This window comes from Molothrus ater, chromosome 1, assembly GCF_012460135.2.
Source record: "Molothrus ater isolate BHLD 08-10-18 breed brown headed cowbird chromosome 1, BPBGC_Mater_1.1, whole genome shotgun sequence".
NCBI lineage: Eukaryota > Metazoa > Chordata > Aves > Passeriformes > Icteridae > Molothrus > Molothrus ater.
In genome coordinates, this window is record NC_050478.2 from 119,944,169 (window position 1) to 119,957,972 (window position 13,804).

Sequence of the window (13,804 nt, forward strand, 5' to 3'; positions counted from 1 at the left end):
CATTCTACATTCTGGAATGCTACAAGCATTCTTGTAGCTCCTTTTTTTTTTTTTTTAATTGACCAATCAAACCTTTTCAACTGTCTCAAACCCACCATTTGGCATGGCAAGGAGAACAAACCCGTAACTCTTCTCATCTCCACATCTGAGGTCAGCCTCTGCTGACACTGGCATGAAAGATGTCCATTTCATCCTGACTGATAAAAAAAAAAAGTACTCATAATGAACTGTTCTCACATCAAGCCACGTGATAAACATTTTCAGTCAATACAGCCCTGAAAAGGACTTGCAAATAACAACTAGCTGGAATTTCAATTCATTATCAATGCCTGCTGCTTTTTAAAAACCTAGCAATCCATCTACCCACCAGTGCTTTAGTGCTACTTCTTATAGCCTTCTATGAACAAATGAAGACACAACAGAAACCTGTTGAAATCTCTAAAGCCATGTAAAACCCGAAGGCATTAAAATTTATTAAATGATGCAATAACAACAGAATTCTTTATTTACAATAGCATTATTTAACATCAAATAAGCAAATAGCATCAGCAAAGCAATATTAACTTGCATAAATGTATTTAAAATTTCTCTGAATATATCTACCTTTGCATAAACTGCTAACACTAGAAATACAAACATCAATGCAGGTGAACAAAGTGATGTTCAGAGTCAACTCCGTTTTGAAAATAAATCACAACCTGAAACACTGTAAGCTTTCTCCTGAAGAACCATAGTTTATATATTGCTTAATTTTACCCTTGTATAATCTTTTCATATACACACATCTCAGATGCAACTTCATGATGAACTGTACAAATAAAACCCACAAATGACATAAAGGGAAAAAAATTAAATGACAGTAAATGTTTGAAGAAATGTGTCCATCATCTCTATTGAACAACATAAAGATTAAGTGATGATGCACTTATTCCAAAATTGTACACAATTCACTATACAAATATAATACATCAGACAGCTATGTAGGAATATACAAGACTTAAAAACAGATCTAAGGCATTATGCTAGATTTTAGCATTTTGAGGTTCTTGCACATAGCTTTTACCTGTAGTAAGAAACTTAAAAGATTTTGTTTTAGTCTACAAAGAAACACCAGGGAGAAAATTCTAATTAAAATCAAAGCCACTACAGTAAATTTTCTTTTGTGCAGAGAATGCTTTTGCTCTTAGGCAGCATACTACCATACAAATACTAGAAAACTTTTAAATTCACACCAACAATTAATGGCTTAAGTTGCATTTTAAAACTGATTGTGTATCTTTGGGTTCTGCAAGTGGAGCTGTGCCACCCATTTCGTCTGTTAAGCCCATATGAATTCCGCTTTTAAACAAAGATTAAAAAATGTATTGTATAAACTGCAAAAACATTGCTTTTAATTAATACAGGCCCAAAGGGATACCGGTGTGGGACAATATTTTAAGGACTGAGTACAAATTAACTCCTTGTAGCAAAACAGCTCACTTCACTTTTTAAACTCACCACATTACATGAACACTTAAACGGGTCGTACGACCATGTATATATGCTTATTTTTCACATTATGCGCCTTTCACATTTAATAATGTAAATAGAACACTGATTAATTGTTCTCTTAAAACAAAATCCAAGTACTTTCTCCGACAAATTTACTGTATACAGGATGAAAAATACTGATAATGAAGGGAATTGATTTGGCTTTTTTGTTTCTATAGTGATCAATATGATCAGAAGATTCCTTCACTCACTTTTCTCTTTCATTACTTAGAAGACGACAAAAGTCACAATGAACCCAAACGGAGCCAAAGTGATAGGTACAATCTCCTTTCTTTCAAAATGGCAATGGATGATGAAGTATCATAATCACTACAGATAAGGGTTTGCAGGTCTGTTGTGAAATGGGACAAATTTAAACTATTTTTTTCCACTGTGAAAAAGAATAATCTATCTGCAGAGGTTATGGTTAAGAACCGAAGAAGAATGGAATAGCAACAAAATTATTTTAAAACTCATTTACACTTTGTGGTGCATGAAATTAATTCCTTCAAATTTATACATTTTGTATATAAGTAATTTTTTTTGTCAGATACATAATGCAAGTTCAAGACCAATGCTGTAGTAATGAGGCTGTGGAGATTAGGACTGATGGTTATTATTTCCCATCAGCAGGTCAAAGAATGGCTCAGCTGACTAAACATTCTGTTTGAGTTCTGCAACAGAATGGTGACAGCTGAAAAAGTGTTGCTTCTCCAAAATGGTGGCACTGTCTTCTTTAAGGACAAACACAGAGACAGCCTTTGTCATATTTTCCTCAGCCTTAACATAGAATAGCCACTATTTTATTTGAACTCCCACCTGAATACCAAAACAAATTAAATGACAACAAGACAAACTTTTCAATCCCAAAAGGCAGGGCTGATGAGATATTATAAAATGCATTGCATTTTACATTTAATCAAAAAATTTGCGTTCAGGTTAGAAAGTTTGTGGATTAGTGTCCTGGTTCCGGCCAGGATAGGGTTAACTTTTGCAGAAGCCAGGAGAGGGCATGGCTAGGACCCAGAGGTTATTCTATAACACCTCACATCATTCCCGGGGTGGGGAAGGAAGTTTCTTCCCAGGAGAAGGGCTCTCTTCTGGATCAGCGCAGTGGCGGAGGGAGCATCGGGCATGTCGTGAGTTTCCGTTTGTCTCTTTCTTGTACCCTCTGTCACTAGTACTGAAGTTGTTACTGTTTTCTTATCTCATTGCTGTTTTCAGTAAATTGTTCTTATCTCAACCCATGATCTTTACCTTCCGTGCCTCCAATTCCCCTCTCCAGTCCTCCACAGGGAAAAATGGAGGGGGAGCAAGCGGGCTCACGGTTTGGAGAGTCTCAGTGGGAGCAACGAATTAGGGAATACCGTTCCTAAACAATTAGGAATCAGCAGAAAGAAAACAGGTCATCAATTTCTTAATATTCCAAGTCCTCAGAAAGTGATGTCAGTATAGTAAAAGATTATTCAAACCACAGTGGGCAAGGAAAAAAACCAACACGCCTTAACAGTGGCCTGCTTAGTAACAGTTTTTCTAAGATTTGTTACGAAAGGATATAAACATACAAAAATCAAGAACTGGTTCCTACAGTGGCTGCATATAATATAGGTTAATTAAATGGTATTATGAGCAGAATCACAAGGCTTAGAAAATGAGAAGTCTCAAGCCTACAAATTAGGTCTAATCAAGGCATTGTGATCCTTTACAAAACACTTTTCCAGGAGACACACACGGCTAAGAAGATATCTAATTTAATACTGAAGTACCTCATTTGGAATCAACTTCACAACATGTATATCTCACAAAAATTATACAAGTAAAACACTTAAGTTTTCAACTTAAATTATTGCTTGTTTACATATAAACTGGATTTTATGTACCTTACAAAACGTCTTCGTAGTCCACACTGCTTTAAAATAATCAGAAACATGATAGTGGTGAAGTCTGTAGTGATATCTGCTATAGGTATTACAGGAATTGTTATTTTCCCAGCTAAGGGGGCAGGAACCAGAAATTATCATGCTTTAAAGCAGGTATCTTTGATATTATGCACCAATTCTGCCACTACCATAATCATTACATGCATTACCATTGAACTCTGCTGTTCGGCATCCAGTAACCGGCTGTGCAGATTGCTGGAAACACACCTAAGGAAATAACGGAGTAACCTGTTTTTTAATTCTACTAGAAAGAGTAAGATGACAGAGGTCAGGAGAGCCAGGTTAAAAAAAAAACAGATTTGCTGATTGTTAGGAATTTAATTAAATGAGAATGTAACCAACTTGTATGTTTGGATTAATGACTTGCATCATAAACACTACCACAAAACCCAACCAAATCACCCCTTATAAACAGCCCTCTCACAGGATAATTTTCATCTGTTTCACAACTTTAACCCCATTCAAAATTGGTCTGTATAGTTTTCTGCATCAGTTGATCTTCTCTGACTTGCTGTCAGTGGAACATGCTTGTTGGAGGTCTCTAAATGTACCAGACGTTGCTTCTATGCCCTCCTCCATGCCTCCTCTCCGCCCCAAAATGCAGGCCTTAGTCTAAAACACCAGTTTTCAGACAGAACTGAATCCTTTGCACCAGACTGTGTAAGCCAGGGAAAACAAAGCAAAAAAACCCCAAGGTCTAGAACTAAACAGAAACAGAACGAGAGCATGGTCGTTTTTCCTTAAATACATACATTTAAATACATTCAATCTGACATGGTTTATGAAAATTGCCTGTCAACATTTACTTTGCAGGAGAGATCTAAGTTGCACTAAGGTGAATGCAGTGAACAGACTGAGCAATGTCTGTACGCTAGCTCCAGACTGTCAAAGAAGAGGCTGCTCTTGGGCAACGCCCCGGCTCCCCTCGGGAAGGCAGGGCTGAGTCCTGTTGGCAGCAGGCAGCCGCCGGGGCTGGCAGCTCTGCGGGGACACGACAAACAGACACAGCTCTTCAAATCGGTAAGGGTTTGGGGCCGTCAGCCCAGTCAGCTGAAGAAAGGAGCAACCAAACCACCCTCAGGGTCAGCAATATTTCTGCAAAAGAAGAGAAATGGGGGAAAAACAAATGAATTCTTCCTGCTGGGATAGTGAGGATGGACAGGTCAGTGAGATCTGGGATGCTGGAGTGCAACATCCACTGTCAACCGTGCATTACCGTAATGCTTTACACCTGAAATTTAATTGGAATTTATAAAGCTAAACTATTACTTGTGTACACTGATACAACTGACCAGTGATTTAGTTCCTTTGATATCAGTGGTGGTTTGATTTCACTGCATTCTTAGGTCCTTAATTCATTCCAATTATCCTGGATGTTATAATAACTCAAGATCATCCACCTGTTGTAAACTCCACCTGAAGGCACAGCAATAGGTTTTAAAAGAAGTCTCATTCTCAGAATATGTGCAAAAATCTCTCTTAGTGCTGCATCACTGTCAAAGAAAACAACTGCTCTGGCTCACTTTCCCTTCCAAGACTCATAACGAAAAAGGGAATAAAGAAATAAAGCCAGCTTCAGCTATGGGTCCCTAGAGATGTCTTTTACCTCATACTTAATACCCTTGTGATGTCTTTACCCAAATATAGTACAAACTGGTTTCAGCTGAGTTGATTATCTTCTTTCTTATTCACAAAAACATCAGGATGTGGTTTTCACAGTTGCTTTAAGACTACTCCTTCCAGTGGCTGCAATCTGTGCCTTTCTGTCTTCCTCTCCTTGTAAATGCCTTCTCCCATGGGGTGCTGTGGTCAGTCAGGTCAGAGAGTCAATCCAGCCAAACCCATCTTCCTCCTCCCCTGGGGTTGCTTTTCACTCACATCCCATGGCTCTGGCTGTGGAGCAGCTCTTTGCTCACAGCTTCCTGTCACGCATGAGGAAGGCCCTGTTTGCTCAGGGACAGTGCTGCTGGGTAGGCAGCCCTCTCACCAGTCCACATGCTGCCAGGCTGCCTTCTGGAAGCTGTCTACACCATACTTTGGACCTTCCCACAGCTTCCTCTGCACTCACACAAGGCCTAGAAATGTAGCTTTACTGACAAATAAAGTCAGTGTCACAAATTATCCCACAGTGCAGGAAAGTAAGGTCCTATGTTTTGTACATTTCCTATTCCCATTTAGCTGGTGCGGCTGGAGCTCCTTGGGTGTGACCAGCACTGAGTCCTGATCATGGCTCCTCCTTCCTTCATCACAGCACAGAGACACCACACTCACATCCCTCGTGCCCTGACTAAGATGGACAAACTAAACTTTGGCTCCTCTTTCTAACATGCTGAGTGAGAAGCAGTTCACGGACCCTGTTAGTGGTTTTTGAAGTGGAAATGAACATGAAAATCCAAAGATGTCCTTATTTTCAGGGTGGATGTTTAGGAAACAGTATCTCCAGAGAGATACAAAACACTCCCACTATACTGGCAACTTGAAAAAAAAATGTAATGCAAAAGTTGCTTATAAATTACACAGCTTGAACTTTCTTAAAAAAAAAAAGCTTTGTAAGAGTAGTTTATGGCTCAGCTGCAAGAAAAAAGCAGCTGATTAACCTCTATTACAGTTCAAAGTTCAGTGAAAGGTATTTATAGTGCATATAAACTATATTTTCATTGACAGTCAGAGGTACATTAGTAGAATAAATGTAAAATCACAAAGTGCAGACTGATGTACCTTTCCAAATAATTTGGGATGTTTGAAGAAGTTGCTTTTCTTTAGGTGAAACAAAGCTTCTCTTATGCATTGCTACTGTCCCTCTCACTATCATAGCACCGACACCACTGTTATAATTTTACACCCCAGAGATTCCCTGCCAGAAGTCATACTACTCATTTCTTTCCACCTGCACCCTGACTTCTCTCCACCATCTCTTGTACCTAAAAAGGCCCACAAGTGAGCTGGACTTTTTACCATGGCATATAGTGACAGGACAGCGGGCAATGGCTTTGAACTGAAAGAGAGTAGTTCAATATTAGATATAAGAAGAAATTCATTACTGTGAATGTGGTGAGGCACTGGAGCAGGTTGCCCAGACAAGTTGTGGATGACTCATCCCTGGAAGTATTCAGTGTTAGATGGGGCTTTGAGCAGGCTGGTCTAATGGCAGGGGGTGCCCTGTCCATGGCACGGGGCTGTAACTAGGTATCTTTAAGGCTCCTTCCAACTCAAACCAATTTATGATTCTGTAATAATGCCTTGGTATATAACAACTTCTGCTAGAGCAGAATACACTGCATCTTTTTATTAATCAAAGTGGCCATGAAATGGCTGCAGAAGAGACTCTTTATGTACAGACTCTTTATGTACTCTTTATCCCCCACTCTTGGAGACAGACATTTGTATGTTTATATGGGCAAGATGAAGATGTGAGAAGAATCGGCTTCTGGGAAGTTTTAAATACACATGAATACAAAAAAGACAGGGATACAATGAAATATACGTATGGTTACTTCTGCCTCAGTACTTTCACATTCTTCATTTTCAGTCATGTTATTAACTTTTCAGACAGATGTTTCCAATTTCCCCTATTACTCAAATTCCTCTTTAACAGCCGAGAACTTAACCGCGCCCCGGCCCAGGAGGAGGCGCCGCTAGGTGGCGCCTCCGCCGCGTAACTCGGCCGCTATCAGTCTGTCTGTCCGTCCATCGTCCGTCTGTCCCTCCCTCCCCCCTTCCTTCTCTGTATCTATAGAGCAGTCCTCCCTCACATTAATTACTATTATCCAGGGCACTTGGAACTTGGTAAGTAAAAAGGTACCTTATCCACTCCAGCCTCAGTATATTCATAGTTCTGCTGCGCCTGTACCCCATTTCTTACCCGTGCTGCATCTCCGTCCTGCTTTATCATATCCATTCCAGGCAGCTGGTTTGGAAAGAGATTGCCTCCCCTCATAGCAGGATCATTAACCTATTGGTAACAAGATATTAAAGAAAATGAATCAAAAAATATCTTGGGAGGAGGGCTGGGAATTCAAAAGAAGCATTACAGACCATTACACTACCTGCATGTACCAACACCCACTCCTGAGATGATGCTAAAGTCAAGGAAGTGACTGTATAGCAGTCACTACTCTTGCACAGCATGTATTTGACTTATATTATTCTGCTTCACAGTCAACAACAAAGATTTCATTCCTGACACTATGACCTTTATGCATATTTTAAAAAGCAGGTTCCATAAATTATGTTAGTGTTATCTGAAGAGGAAATCCCTGCTATCAAAGTTCTGAAAGCAGAAACATGTAACTACCTTCCTAACCTCAATAACACAGGGCTTTGCTGCTTGCAAACCACCACACACTCTTTTCAAAGCCTGATGAGATAACATGTAGGCTAAATGATACCAACTACTGACTCAGTTTTAACAACACTTTTCTGTTTGCAAGCAATGGGAGAAAGGTAACATTACATGGGAAAACATGCAGTGGCATGCTTTCCTAAAGGATGGTCTCCACAATTTTCTGAACACAGTCACAGGAAAGTTAAAGCTATGTGTTTCTGCACAACCAAAAGGTCTGTCATGCTTAGTCGTGTGTAATTTGCCAAATTTACAGGATGGCTTTCTCAGTCAAAGGATTAATCTCACCATGTAGGAACTGGCATAAAATAGAAAACAGAGCCCTTCAGCAAGGTTCTGAAATATTAGAAGAAACAGTTTGCCTTACAAGTTTAACAGGGAAAGAAAGAAACCTCTTTCTAGGAAGACTTTCTTGAGTCAATTCCACTCCCTCAGTGTAGATCCCATGCTCATGACACTCTCCCCTCCAGACATATGCATCGGTAAGATTCTGTCTCAGCCTTCTCTTGTTGAGGAAGACTCTTGAATTTACCACACAAAGTCTTCTCATTTCAGGTCCTCCTGACTGTTATTTCTGTTGCTAGTCATTGATTTTGAAAAATACATTCATATGCAACCACCTAAAGATTGGTTTCCAATCCTGCCAGAGACAAGACTACAATTCAGTGTGAAAGATTAAAAACTTAAAATATTTTTGCCTTCGGAATTTTGACTTCAAAGAAATTAAGTGCTGCAAGTCTCCTAGTGATGCTTTCTGCTCCTTGGAGAGATTTTTAAACCTGAATGTGAAAATTTAAATCAGAAGGGAAGATAACCACATTATTCTATTCATAAAGAAAGATAATAGACAGCTTTGCAGCTTTATCTGCATGCAATTGATGAATCCATGTTTAAAAAGTGTTTTCTGCTACTAATCAATTTTCATTAGAATGTGCAAGCACAAATGCCTTCTCTGATAGTTTAGTAGACAAAGGGAGGTAAAAATGAAAGCAGAAATAAAAAATTTGTATCCTGAATCAACAGCAGTTTTGGAACCAAAAGATGACTGCATGATTTGCCTCATGGCCCTTAGGACAGGTATGGAAAAGGAAGGTGGCTCCAGGCCACAACAAAAGGAACAAAGGCATCAAATGAAGTTTCTATTAAAGAATCTCTTTGCCAGTAATGATGCAAAGAATTCTGACTGACATGGTATCAGATATTTAAAAAAAACAAACAACCCAAACTCAAAAAAATAACAAAACCCTCCCTACTATTTTGTTGTATGAATACCTTTGCTTCAGAAGACCTTAAAACACCTGACATTAACTTTTCTGACTACAAAAAAATTCAATTAGAGAAGTATGGAGAAGGACAAAGAAATTGAAAGGTTTTTTATAATTTTATGAAGAAACATAAAGTGGTATTATCATATATGAAGTCTGACTAAAAAAGATGAAATATGTTTTACAATTACTTTGCAATTAAGCAAAATTAATAGTCTTCCAAAAAACAAAGTTATATACAGGTGTATAACAAGTAAAGTTTCCTACCACTCTAGAGCTCCTTTAATCTGGTATGCTGAACAAAATCAAAATACCATTTCAAGATAACTCTTCTTAAATGCCATAATAATTTTGGCCTGGGGAGTACTGCCCTGTGCAGATTAATACACAACTACTCTGACTGGACTTCTAAATAGGGGTTTGCATCACACAGTGAAAAGCCTCTTTTCTTGCACAGGTTTCAAACTGCTTCTTTGATAGCTCAGTAAACAGCACATATCCATGATGCAAAATAAGTAACAGGCAAAACCATGGCAGTAGTCCACTGTGCCAACAAGAAGATGAGGACAAGAGCACAGTAAGATCTCTGAATGGTGAAACACCAGGAAGGTTTACTTTCTTGATGCGTGGGGAAGCTATTTTGGACAGGAGGAACCTGCAGACCTGGCAGCCAGCATTTCAGCATTCCTGGTAGCAGCCTCCTAAAAGAAACACTAGTAAGAGCAGCCTGAAGAGATTTCATGTAATTATAAGAGAGAAGATAATAATGAGACAAGATCTCATTCCTCAAATATATAAAAGAGCCTTTTAAGTATATAATAATTACCAAGCCCATTTTGGCCACAATCTTTTTGCTTGGTGATCCTGGGAGCCCAGGTGGTAGACCAGAGAAGCTGGAGATAACAGAAGTATGATCAGACAGATACCAAACTTTGTATTTCTGAGCCCTGGATGCTTCTGTCTGATACAGCATAGTGCCACAACAAAAGAGGAGAGAGAGCCAACAAAATCTGTTTGGTACCAGGGGTAATACACCTGCTTCTCACCCAGTAAGTCTATTCAGGCACAGCTGTTTATTATTAGGTAGTAAGATCTTACTTCCAAAACCATCCAATAGTAATAATGTTGTGTTTTTTTCAAAAGCTAGAACACATTTGCAGAGAGTAACAGGGAATCACTGTTAGTCTCACTGTGGTTAGAAAGAGACAAGCATGTGGAGTTCAGATTATGTATTGTGGAACAAAAAGTGACACTGAATAAGTAAACAGAAATGTAGGTGACAGTATAAGAAAACCCCAAAGAATGAATGAAATGGCAACAGTCAGCAGAATTACAGAAAATACAGTCATTTTGAAAACCACCAGTTACAAGAAAAAGTTCAGCACAGTCTAGGTCAATTGCTAAATAAAGATGTCACTTAAGTAAAACAATATGCCCTGAAAACAGGAAAAAAAGGTGTCAATTTTAGTATTCAAGTATACATTTTTAGTTACTTGTGTTTCTCAAGAAAGAAAATGCAAAGCAGTAGAGCACATTCCAGAGGACGAAAAAGTACTGTCTTGTGGCCCAGAAATGTCCCCTCAGCTGTCAGCTGGCAACCTCTGACCTAGACCAAGCATAAAACATTTGCTTGCAGGTGACACAATGCTGGGATGGTAAATCAGGAGGAAAACAGGCCACTGTTACAGAATGAGCCACAGCACTTTGCTTTAAAGGACACTAAGAAATGCAATTTGATGGAGACAGGAGGGAGGCAATACTCCTGGGAACAAAGAATGCAGGATTCATCTATGCAGAATGTGTTGAGGAGAATTTGGGGGACCATCGTAAGGGTTTCAGTGTGACACTGTCACCAAAAGAACCAAGGCAACCCATATACTGGAAGAGAAATTACAAGCAGAACTTGACTCTACACAGCTTTGGTGCACTCACTGTTAAATCACTGTCTCTGGTTGCTCCATTCATGTTTCTAGGAGGAGGTTACAACAACACAGTTTAAAGTAGATCCAAAAAAGGGACTGATGGGCTGAAACCCAAATGTTGAGATGGATAAAGAACCTCAGCCTATTTAGCTTACTGGAAGTTAGATAAATGCTATTTTGAAACAAGATCTTGTAGTCTAACAGGAAGGAAAAGCAGTGTGACAGCTGTGCCAGGGGAAACAGTAGCCTGCATGGAAATCTTTGAAATAAAACCAGATCTCTTTCTACAATGCAGTTTGTAAATTCAGATTCCTAAGAAAAATTGTGTAGCACAGGTATGCTAAGAAATCAGATTGGGTCATAACCTTTAAATCACCTTTCTTTTCTTTTTTGGTTTTACTACTGTTTTACTACAGTAAATGAGTGCAACTCTATTACTTGGTAATTAATAATAAACAAAGTCTGCTATAATTTGGCTTAGCAACTGGGAATATCAGAGAAGGTGACAGATTTGGGAGTATCAAAATTACTTTGGGTCTCCTGTATGTAGCAGCTGTAAAAGACAAATGTGATCTGTAGCTATATCTGTCAGAGTATTCCAAGAGAAATGGGGAAGAACTAGTGTCATGCACGTGGCTCTGGTGCTTAGGAAATACTGATTCAAACTAGAACAGCTGCAGGAAAGCAAAGGGAGTTTAAAGCCTAAGAGACTGAAAAATCATGGCTTGTTTGGCTTACAAGAAAAACCCCACAAAACCCAAAACTAAACAAAAAAAATCTACCCAAGCTTACAGCAAAAAAAAAAAAAAATCATGTTGATAGAATCTTACTAAGATACAGGAGAAGAAAAGAGCTATTTAAGGTAAGTGACAACATTGGAAAAGCAAATACTCTGTTATCAAATTTAGGCTGGAAAAAAGTCATACATTAACAAGGCATCAACATAACCAGCTTTAAACTGGAACATTATGGTATCAGAAAAAAGTTATAGCAAGAGATGTCTATAACAGGAGATGTTACCTGAAGACACAAGAGATACCTTCCTGCCAATATTTCTAAGAAAAGTCCATAATTTCAAGCCTGTATTTTTGAACAAGCTGAAGGTCAGCTTTGAAACAAATATATGAGCCTGTTAATTAACAGGATTTGATTATCAAACACTTAATAATGTACTGAGAGAATTTAATTGCAGGTTGACAAACAGAAATGTTATTTTTTCTTATTTCAGATATCCTAAGTAGCAGTATCAAATAAGAATGAGTGTGTAAACATTCTCTCAGCAGAAAAGAACAGGTTACTTACCTATTGATTCAGCAACCTATTTTATATGCACCACATTACAAAAAATGTGCATTTAGTGCTTGTAAAGTTGCCACATGGATAGATCTGAAAGCTGATTGAATATTTATTGTTTGGGACTACAAATACTGTGGCAGTTGAAGCATCTTCCAAACCCTGCCCATACAGGCAGCTTTCACTCTCCTCTCTAGGAAGCAGCTACCTGCCATCCACTTCCAGCCTTCACTGCTGGGAAAATCAGCAACTGCAACTGTGCTAGAGACACTTACCTACTGAGAACAGGAGCTACCATCAGCATGTGCATCCCATGGAAGCTACATAGCTACAGTGCTCTCTACCTCACTGGTCACCTTGGCTATTTGAGTGCAGAACTAAAACCAAAGCCCTTTTATCCTCATTTTTCAAGACAGCTAGTAAGAGAAACATAATGCAGTGGACCTGAAAAACCACTGGAAGTAAAAGCAAATCCTCTAGCTTGTCATCTCACATCCTTAGATTCTCACCTGCTCAGGACCCATGGAGGACAACCCTGATGTAGGCACAGAGGTCGCTGAGGTCATGCTGATCTGCCCTGTCATCTGGTTCATGTTGTTCATACCACTTGTGTTGGTTGCCATGGATACACTGATGTTCATGTTATTGTTGTACATGCTGGTGCTTGCTTGCTGCCCAAAATGTGGTGGGGACTGTTGTGAAAACATGCTACAGCAAGGAATGGAAAAAGCAATGTGTCAGACTTAGAATGCTGAAGCCACTAAGAAACTTTTAAAAATATATCTTAAGCTAGAATTTGTATATACTGTCATTTATTCCAACTTCAAAGGAGAAACTAGTTTTCAGCTGCATCGATGTCTAAGGAGTAGATTTTCAAAATTTAAGGTCCCATGTCTGTGTACAAAAATGCATGCCTTTGCATGTGAAACTATGGCAGAGTACAAATCTGTTATGCATGTGCAAGAACAGCCAATCAGCAGTCTAAAGGAGCTTTGGATGTATTTTAAAGTAATGTTTGGAGGGAGAAGAAAACACCTTTAACCTCCAGTGTTAGCACAGTGCAGGACTGTTGAGCTAAAATTGAAGACAGGATAATAAACTTTCTTTTTGTAAAGTAGGCTATTTGCATATACGAGTACCAGATTTGCACATACAATTATGGGAAGCGGGCTCACAAATATAGACATGCAACTGTGCAGGAATTTATCTACTAGGTCTTTGCATCAGGTTTTGAAAATGTGGCACTGTAAGAAACAACATGAAGTCTAAGGTAACTATGTTTCTTTAAGGACATTTCTGAACAACTTACAGGGGAGTAACTGTGGGAAACCTCATCCTAGATTTTATTCAGTCCAAATCTTTCTGGACAGTATCTTCCTTCCCACTGAAAGCCCTATGAGAGACTTCTTCACATTTCCTAAAATGCACTTCACTGTTTACACATCAGTCTTCTCTAGTCTTTGAGCATAATTCAACAGCCAATGAAACAATTATTACTGACAATGTGTCTGT

At 38.9% G+C, this 13,804-nt stretch overlaps 1 protein-coding gene across 5 annotated transcripts in view; it reads right to left on the reverse strand.

The window, feature by feature from the left end:
• Positions 1-429: 429 nt before the first annotated feature.
• NCOA2 (nuclear receptor coactivator 2) overlaps positions 430-13,804 on the reverse strand; it is a 188,588-nt gene continuing 175,213 nt past the window's right edge. For all 5 annotated transcript variants that reach the window (XM_036398948.2, XM_054514161.1, XM_036398928.1 and 2 more), the window contains 3 exons: positions 12,802-13,000; positions 7,333-7,422; positions 430-4,565 (listed from right to left, as the gene is read on the reverse strand). In XM_036398948.2, coding sequence (XP_036254841.1) covers positions 4,554-4,565; positions 7,333-7,422; positions 12,802-13,000 — 301 coding nt within the window. In that variant the 3' untranslated portion in view covers positions 430-4,553. The remainder of the gene's footprint in view (positions 4,566-7,332; positions 7,423-12,801; positions 13,001-13,804) is intronic.